This window comes from Myodes glareolus, chromosome 2, assembly GCF_982192425.1.
Source record: "Myodes glareolus chromosome 2, mMyoGla1.1, whole genome shotgun sequence".
NCBI lineage: Eukaryota > Metazoa > Chordata > Mammalia > Rodentia > Cricetidae > Myodes > Myodes glareolus.
Genome location: NC_142027.1, coordinates 6302766 through 6311944, shown reverse-complemented (window position 1 = coordinate 6311944; position 9179 = coordinate 6302766). Strand labels below are relative to the sequence as shown.

At 48.0% G+C, this 9179-nt stretch overlaps 1 protein-coding gene across 1 annotated transcript; it reads left to right on the top strand.

Annotated features, from left to right (window-relative positions):
* Positions 1 to 2138: 2138 nt before the first annotated feature.
* Positions 2139 to 8587, top strand: Ripply3 (ripply transcriptional repressor 3). Its single transcript, XM_048422489.3, has 4 exons — positions 2139 to 2344; positions 3110 to 3182; positions 6755 to 6822; positions 8213 to 8587. The coding sequence occupies exons 1-4, from the start codon at positions 2241 to 2243 to the stop codon at positions 8442 to 8444; spliced, it is 477 nt and encodes a 158-aa protein (XP_048278446.2). The 5' UTR covers positions 2139 to 2240; the 3' UTR covers positions 8445 to 8587.
* The last annotated feature ends 592 nt before the right edge of the window (positions 8588 to 9179 follow it).

The window sequence follows — 9179 nt, the reverse complement described above, 5'->3', positions numbered from 1 at the left end:
ATTTCTCTTAGCATCGGTAAGAAAGTAACGACGAAGAGTGAAGACGACATGCCACCGCGTGCCAGCGCTGTGCCTTTTGCCTTGGCATTCAGCTTTAGTGCTGTTCAATCCTGGCTCTCTCAGCAGTGATTTTGCGTATCTTATTTAATCTCTGATTGCCAGTGTTTTCTACCTTTTAAACTATTATGTTTGCCTGTGCGTCCGGAAAGCAGGTATGTACCCGGGAGTGCAGACGCCCACAGAGGCAGAAGAGGGCATTGGATCCCCTGAAGCCCGAGAGTTACAGCCTGTTGAGAATCACCTGATATGACTACTTGAAAACAGCTCTGGTCCCTGACAAGGTCAGTCACAGGCTCCTAACCTCTGAGCTGTCCCTCCAGACCCTGCGAAGGAGTTTGTTCGACCTGCACTTTGTTCGACCACACTGTGGGTAAAGCCTCATTTGTAGGCTTGGGCTGAGGATGACAGCACGAGGAAGTGCATCCCAAAGGGACACGAGGGTTCCATTTATAGACACAGGAATCTGTAGTGGTTACCAAGGTGGGGGAGGGGAGTCTGAAGTGATTTAGCAGAGACAGCTTCCCGGCAGGATGATGGAAGGTTCTGGAGATGAAGTAGTGTTGAAAGGCCAGATGAGGGGACATCACGTCACCTGCTTAAATGCATATTGGAAAGTGATTAAAACGGTAAACTTGTATTCTGTTTTGCCACAGTAAAAAGTAATATTTCACTGTTGAATATTTGAAAAGTCCTTCAAAATCCTTAGGAACCTGAGCCTACAGAATAACTCAGCGGATAACGAAGCTTGCCGTGAAACTGGACAGCCTGAGTTTGCTCCCAGAATCCACATGGGGGACAGAGAGAATGGACTCCCACGAGCTGCCCTCCAACCTCCACATGCTTGCCACGTGCATAAATAAATAAATGTAAGAACAAACAAATCCTTAGTAGCCCCTCAGAAACCACTGCTGGCCTTTTAAACCCCGCATCCAGGGGACAGAGAGGAGGCTCACTAGTTAAGAGCTCATGTGCTCTGCACAGCACCTGGGGATTCCCAGCCCCCACATGGCAGCTCACAGCTACAGGTAACTCCAGTTCCACAAGCATGCGAAAGGTCACACACACACAGGCAGGCCACACACACACACACACACACACACACACACACACACACTAAAATGAATAAATCTAAAATAATAATTTAAAACACCTTGTATCTATTTTCCCATAGCGTCAGGAACTCTGTAAAGGCCCTGGATTGTATTCACAGGATGACGACAGAAAATAAAAGATCTACACGAATTGCTTATTTATTTATTTATTTCGGTTTTTCAAGACAGGGTTTCTCTGTGTAGCCCTGGATGTCCTGGAACTCATTCTGCAGATCAGGTTGGCCTCAAACTCAGAGATCCACATGTCTCTGCCTCCCAAGTGCTGGGATTAAAGGAGTGCGTCACCACCGCCCAGTTTAACGTGAGTGTATTTTTATTAGCTGTGTAAATGACTACAATTAGATATATTTTCATTCTCTCTTCAAAAGATGTCTTTAGTACTGAATTGAAGTCTAACTTTTGGGCTAACAGATATGCGTTATCAAACTTAAAAAGCACATCTAGATACTTTACTATTTTTTTTTTAAATCCATGACACTTTACTGCCCTCTGTGCCATCTTATCTTTTGCCTACCCTACAGGGTCCTCCATTGAACCCACAGTTTAATCCAGTGTGTAAAGGACTCTGACCCACACCCACAACGTCTTTCAGTGTGGAAAGGGAGACACTGGGGGAACCGGGAGTGGGTGGGGAGGCGAGATGGGATCCTCCTGGATGGGATCAGAACCCCGAGGGCAGTCAAGAGCTGCTGGGCAGTGGGGACGACCTCGAGGGCTCGCCAACGCCACCCGTCATCCTGGAGGGCCCTGCTGGCGGCCTGTCCGGTCCTGAGCTTCCCGCTCCGCCGTGACCCCTCCGGGTTTTCTTTTGTCCCTTCTCCACTCTGGACACCCATCCCTCCCCGCGTCTTCCTTGAGAATCTCCACTCCACCCTCCGCTTCCTCTGACCCCGTCCTGCCGTCCCCCAGCCCTCCCCCACCCGGGGGGTGGTGTGCGCAGTTTCCCCGAATGCCCTCCCCGCCCCGCCCCTGTTTTTAAACCTGGCGCGGAGCAAGAGGCTAGGTGAGCACGCTCAGCCGGCGGGACTAGACGCCGTCGGGCTGCGGGACTCGCGTGCCGCCCGCACCATGAGACCTGAGGCGGCGGCCGGAGCCCGGGAGGCGCTGGGAAGCTTCTGCCACTGTCCCGGGGGTGATCCCAGGAGGCCGCCGCTGCCGCACGGGCCCGAAAGGTGAGGGTGTCTCTGCGGCCCCGGTGGAGGTGCGCCCTGACTCAGTGCGAGTTCCTTAGCCTGAGACAGACTACTGCAAAACTCCTGTCTGAAATGCAGGGACCTCTGCGGACTCCTGGCAAGGAAATGGGCCAACGCTTGTGCGTATTGAGATCTGAAATTGATCTAGCTGGAAAACACTGGAAGCTGGGGGGCTCTATGCGAAACTTGCAAAAGGATCCTGCGCTCTATCACTAAGCGACTACCTCTTTCCTCTGTCCTGGGACTCAGTGTTTGCCCTTTCTTGGGACGCAACTGTCTTTAAAGGTGTGAAGTTTAAAGAGATCAGATTAGTTGGGGAGGTAGGGAGGGCACTCCTTGGTGATGGAGAGACAGATTGCCTTTTGGCATGATAGAACGCTGTAGCATCAAGAGCCTTCCATGGCAGGGGTGATGTAGTTGAAACCAAACAGCTGTAATGGGAAATCTTGAAGTATCAATGAGAGCTTAGCTGGAAGAAAAATAACTCGACTAACATGTGCCCCAATAATGGTGTTAGATTTGGGGCTTACCTTCTCAGAGTGTCCATGGGAACAGAAGGCAGAGAATTATGCAGGAGACAGGAACAGACAGGTAAGGTACTGGCGGACCCCGTCTTCAGACAGACCTTAAGGGAACATGGTGTGTGCAGGGCCTCTTTGTCAAGCAGACACTAAACTCTCATAGTAACGTCTTAAGCGGCAATAGAAATGCTGGGGATTCAGTCTCTCACAGTGCTGTCTCCAGTTCTGTTCCAGCTCTGTGGAGACCGTGGGTGCTGCCTCCTGGAGATGCGGAGCTGACCAGAACTGGAAGCCGGGTAAGTTAAATTGTGGATGTTGTAGGTAACTGTCAAGCCAGAAAATGGCACCATGTCCATAGTAATCAAAAAAACAAAATAAAAAACCAGGAAAGGTCTACTCCATGTTCTAACTCAGAAGTGCCTGGAGGTCTGGCAGGTAGCGCCTCAGTGAGCAGAGGCGCTAATGGGACCCGTTGGGCTCCATAGCTGTGGCAAGGTAATTTCACGGAGCAGAGGGGATGGGGTGGGGGTGTGTCTTGGTTCTTCTGTAAACTTGCTGGTGGAAAGGGGAGAGGCAAAATCCAGCCCCCTTAGAGAAAAGCTGAGTGTACATTAGCGGGGCCACTGGTGTCACAGTGCAAAGGAAGGCAGACATCTGTCTCAAGTGCCCAGAAGGTGCAGATAAAAGCCCCACCCAGCGTCTGGCCCTTTAGAAGCACTTTCTGCCCCTTCTTCAAGAGCTCCTGGAGGAACTGTTGTCTGTGCAAATACACTCAAGCAGAGAGCTGCAGGCAGAGGTGAATTGCCACAGCTATTCCTTTATCTGTGCGCTATCACTTAATTGCATTGAACTGGTTAAGGTAATGACTTGACTACATTTGCTATATTTTCCAATATAAATTGACTTTTGAAACTAAGGAGGGCGGACCATGCATTTTACTTACCTAACACCTGTGGATACAGCTTAACATACAGATATGCACAAGAAAAGTTAGGGGTGGCAAAGTCGCCCTCTGGACTCCTTTACAGTTAAGTTATTTTCTTTGTATATTGGGTGCTTTAATTCAGTTAGTATTTATTTGCTTAAAGAATGAAGCAAATAAAAAGATAGTAATCTAGTAAGTGATATTTTAGCCCTAATTATTATGGCTCCAATTTTCTAAATTGGAGAATGAATTCTATTGCGTTCAGACTCCAGTTCTTAAAAGTCAGATTTTAAAGGAGAAGCTCACAAATGATTAGACTTTCCTCTAGGTGAACCATGACTGTGGGGTCACTCAGTTGTGTGTGAGCCTGGGAGTACTTAAGGACAGGCAGCCTCAGGCAGGTAGCTTTTGCTTCTGTTCTGATGAGAACGCCTCTTGTGATGATTACATCAAGCAAGGCACAGCCGTTTCTAGCTGACTGTGCTCCACACAAAGCGGCTATATTCAGGATTTGGGTGGGTGGGGGAGCCTGGTGTTCTGTAGGGGTTATAGAACTGACTGCCTTCCCACACCCTTGTCAGGACGGGTCTTGGGATCCACCCCTGGGTCTTCTGCTGTCACTGGGTTCCAGCTTTACCAGGAGCTAAATTCCCTGGTAAGAGAAAGCTTACTCTTCGTTGGTCACAGCCTGTTTCTCCGCAGGCCTCCATACATCGGGCTCCCCCAAGCAAGTGGGGTGAGTGTATTGTGTTTGGACTGCAGAGCTTCTGGCTAATAACACCCCCTCTTGGCCAAACAGGACAACTCCTCAGCCCCAGTCTCTATGCCATCGTATAGAGGATTATGGGAGGTACTGAGGTTTGATGACCTGTCCCGGGACTCCCAGCAAGCAGATTGAAATTATAATAAGGCATAAATATGATACAAGGCCTTCTTTTTTGATCAGAGGAGCTCCCTGTACTCACTTGGTGCCCCTAGAGAGCTGTATCTTCTGCTGGACTGGAGTAAAGGTGATAGACCAAATCTTTTAAAAAAACCTTTTTTTTTTTTTTTTTTTTGGTCTTGAGGATGGAGCCTGGGGACTGGCATATCTGATGGTAAACATATGTTCTATCGCTGTGCAGCATGACAGCCCCAGGCCTTGCGGTTTCTTGGCCTCGGTGCATTTCTGTCCTTGTCGCTTGTCCACACTGCCAGGGCCCATCCTACTACCCAGGCTTCCCGCCATAGCCTTCCAGTCAGGTCTGTGGCTGAAGTCTGCTCCAGCCTGTTCTTCCGAGCTTAAGAAGGCGCACACACCTTAAGCACGGTGCTTAGCTGGTTTACCTTTCTAGTCCCGTTTAATCGCCAAGGTGTGCGTGTGTCCATGTTTCCCCTGTGAGAACCGGTCTTTTACTAAGCTCCTTCTGAAAGCCAGGTGTGGTGGCTCATGCTTGGAATCCTAGCACTTGGGAAGATCTCTGACAACTGGAGGCCAGCCTGGGCGTCATAGTGAGACCCTGTCTCAAAAGTCAAAAAAGAAAAAGAAAACGTAGCATAAAAAAATTAAGAGCACGTATGTTTGTGGGGTTGTTTCCTTCAGTTCATGAGCAGGCATTGCAGGTCCTCAGTCTAGTGAGGACAGGATGCTTGCAGGAAACAGCGTGGCTGGCAGTCTACCGCAGTGCGCACTGTTCCCACCACAGTCATCTGCAGCAGGACGGGCTTGCTTGCAGCGTGACCGCCTCACTTTAGGGACTGTTTAAAATTACAAGGAACTTAATCCGGAAGCTGTTTCGTGTAGTTCGGAAGGGTCAGCATCAGTGTGAAGGACTGTGTTCCAAAGACCCCCACTTAATTCTGCACTGAGCGCTTCATGGTGTTAGTGTCTGCAGAGACATCCTGTAGGTCAGTTTGCTCACAGATTGCTACACACATACACACGCACACGCACACGCACACACCACATGCACATACATACGCATGCACTCAGGATGGAACAGCACAGAGACCAACCAAATACAAAATGTATATTCCCTTCCTTTGATTTTCCCTATAGTGTCCCCTTCCACTAGTCTCCTTTCTCTCCCTTCTGTCCCTTCTGCTTTCCTCTCTCTCTCTCTCTCTCTCTCTCTCTCTCTTTCTCTCTCTCTTTCTCGTGTGTGTATGTGTGTATACATACATATCCATACATATACACATGCAAACACACACACACATGTATGTCTATATATTTACCCATACATACACACACATAGATACACACACACGTCTATATAAAATCTAGGACCTGAGAGTTGGGGAGATGGCTCAGTAGGTAAAGCGATTGCTACAATCATGAGGACCTAAATTCTAATCCCCAGGACCCATGTGCAAAGCCTGGTGTGGGGTGCACCAAGGACTGAGACAGGAGAACCATGGAGCTTGCTGGCAAACCAGTCTAGCTAAATAGGTGACCTCCAAGTTCAGTGAGCAACTCTCCCTCAAAAAAACTGTGTTGGTAAGCCAGAAGGAGGTGGTGCTCACCTTTAATCCCAGCACTTGGGAGCAGAAGCAGGTGTATCTCTGTGAGTTCAGGTCCATCATGGTCTACAGAGAGAGTTCCAGAACAATCAGGGTTACACTGAGAAACCTCAAAAAACCAAAGAAACAAAAATAAACAAAACAAAACCTTTGTTTGAGGGACAGAAAACAATTGTCCATGGACCTCTAGTCTCCACATACACTTATGAGCAAGCATGCTTGCACACACACACATGCCAATACACCATACCGCAACATGGTACCTGGACCACTGTGGATAAACAGGAAGTAGAACCTGTGAGACACTAACATGTTGAACCGCGAATGTTAGTCTGGCTAGCAGTGGGTACAGACTACTTCAACTGGACCTCTAAAGCTTCAGGATGGCACCATCAGCAAATGCTTGACTACATCTGTGTTTCTACACGTTTGTCTTGACAGTGTGAGCCTCGGGGGAGTCAGCAAACTTCAGGATCAAAGGGAGCCTTTGGGTTCCAGCACCCAGTCAGGTAAAACGCTGCTACTTCACGGTAAAAAGCATATAAAGACCATAATGATCTCTAGACATCAGTACACATTAGCGTTCTCAACAAAGTGGAGAATTAAATATAGTATCTATTATTATTTTGTTTCCTTACCAAGGAGTTTCAAGGACATATTTTATTTCTGGAATCTGTTCGTGATTTCATGCATTTACTGTTTCGTTACAAGCTGGGACTGGTCATATGACAAATTCTATTTGCCTTTCAAACTCACCTGCAAATACTAACCACCTAACTATAACATGGACCAGCCTAAACCTTGTTTATATTTCTGCTTTACCTGCATTGATGCATTTGGCATATGCTCTGTCTGCTGCAGGGCTCCCGCCATACTGACACCATAGACTGGGCAGGACTGTGCTGTGGGGACTAACCCCAGCAGGGCAGGGTGTTTGGCAGCACTTCCGGCTCCTGCCCAGAACCCACAGGAGCTTCTTCTTAGTCAGAAATGTGTCCAGATGTTGCCAAGGATGCTGGAGCCAGGGAGGCACAGACCCACCAGAATCTCAGGAAGCTAAGCATCACCACACAGTCTATAACCAGATGATTTTCTCTCCCTGTCCTCTAACCAGGAAAGGGGACACTAACTAAAATCAGCAGCCATCAGTTGACACACTCTGCTTCCTCAGAAGACCCTGGGGGAGGGAGGAGCAAATGAATTAATAAGTGAGAAATACTAAGAGGTTTTTGGTGCCATTTTAAAATACTTTTCATAGTAACTGGAATCTCCAGTTTTATAAATTTTGAAACTTGGGCGTTCCAGTTTGTATGTATTTAAACTTTTCCTTCTTCTTTCTCTCCCTTATCTCTCTCCCTTTCTCCTTCCTCCATTCTATTCTCTTCTCCTCCTCCTTTCTCTTTTCCCTCCCTTCCCTCTCACTCCCCCTCCCTCCCTCCCTCCCTCTGCACCTCTCCGTCTTTCCTCCCTCTCTCTCCTTCTGTCTCTTTATGTCTTTCCCCAAGTGCATTTTTCCTTCTGGTGAGGAGGATCCAGTGTTCTCTTTACCACTGGAACAGTCAGTTTCTCCTCCAGGCCAGGGTCTCAGACGGTTCCATTCCTGTCCTCCCAGGTGAATGTGCGCAGGGGAAGGGACATTTCCTATCCAGGAGGGTTCAGGTCATCGAACCGATGAGAGTGGGCCTTTTAAGATTAGAGCCCAGTTTGGTTAATATCTTTGCTGTGGGACTCGGTTGACTAGTGTGGGAGTGGTTATTAGCTAGTCTCTCAGTAGGTGACCAGTTCTGTGTTCTGGTAACTTAAAAGCATCATGTGCACAGCAGGCAAAAATGAGACAGAAATGGGGGCACTAAGTGCTTTTGTCAGGAGCTAATGGTTTCTTTGTTTCTTTAATATTAGGCTTTACTTACCCCTTTCAAAGCGACAAGAGTACCTGCAGAGCTCTGGGGAAAAAGTGCTGGCCAGCTTCCCAGTGCAAGCCACCATCCATTTCTACAACGATGAATCCGAGTCAGACTCCGAGGAGGAGCAAGAAGAGGAGGCACAGCCCAAGCGTCTGCAGAGCCAGGAGGCAGCAGGACAGGGCAGTGGCCCAGGAGGAAAGGGCAGAGGAGGGCTGGCAAGCCTATAGGAAGGAAGGAGGGATGGTGTCTGGGATAAGGGTCAGCTGCTTGCAGGGGGCAATGAGTGCTCCAGCAAGTGAAGTGAGTCTGGGGGCAGCCTTGCCAGGACCCAGGTCGAGTGTGTGCATGTATGTGATTCTGTGTGTGTGTGTCTGCCTGTGTGATCTGTACCTTTGGGTGTGTGTCAACACAGGTTGTTGTCAGGAAGAAGACTTCCTGAGCTCATCCAGCTCTCACTCTGAAAGCTGCTCCCTCTAAGATCACCACCCCTCCCTTGCCCAGAGACCCACTATCCAGCCATTCTTGCTTTCACAAGTCATTTAGATATTAACTCCCATTTTAAGGGTTTATTTGGTTGCTCAATATCTGACTGAAAAAAATGTTCTTTTACTTGTGTAAAAACAAACAAAAAAATGAAATACTGAATAATTTCCACCGGAATAAGAAGGAAGAAAATATGGTCATTTTAGTGGATAAAATAGGTGTTTCTGAGAGCTGAATAAGAGCCGTGTGTATAAGTTGTAAAGGGTTCATTTTCTCTTACTTGGTGGCCAGCATGGTCTCATTATTTGCGTGGAATGGCACTATTTTTCATTAAAGTATCTTATGTAAAATTACTTTGAATGTTATCATTTTGACAGCCCAAGGGCTGTGCTTCTCAAGCCCCCCGCCCCCCTGGAATTATCTTACCTGATGCTGTCTTCCTGTATATACCACTTTGTATGAATTTTTACTTGGAATAA

Excerpts from the sequence above, each read along its gene's own strand:
- Ripply3 (XM_048422489.3), top strand. The coding sequence starts at position 2,241 with ATGAGACCTGAGGCGGCGGCCGGAGCCCGGGAGGCGCTGGGAAGCTTC. Across the intron at positions 2,345-3,109 it reads CTGCCGCACGGGCCCGAAAG|TTCTGTTCCAGCTCTGTGGA; the intron begins GTGAGGGTGTCT and ends TGCTGTCTCCAG. Across the intron at positions 6,823-8,212 it reads GGGTTCCAGCACCCAGTCAG|GCTTTACTTACCCCTTTCAA; the intron begins GTAAAACGCTGC and ends CTTTAATATTAG.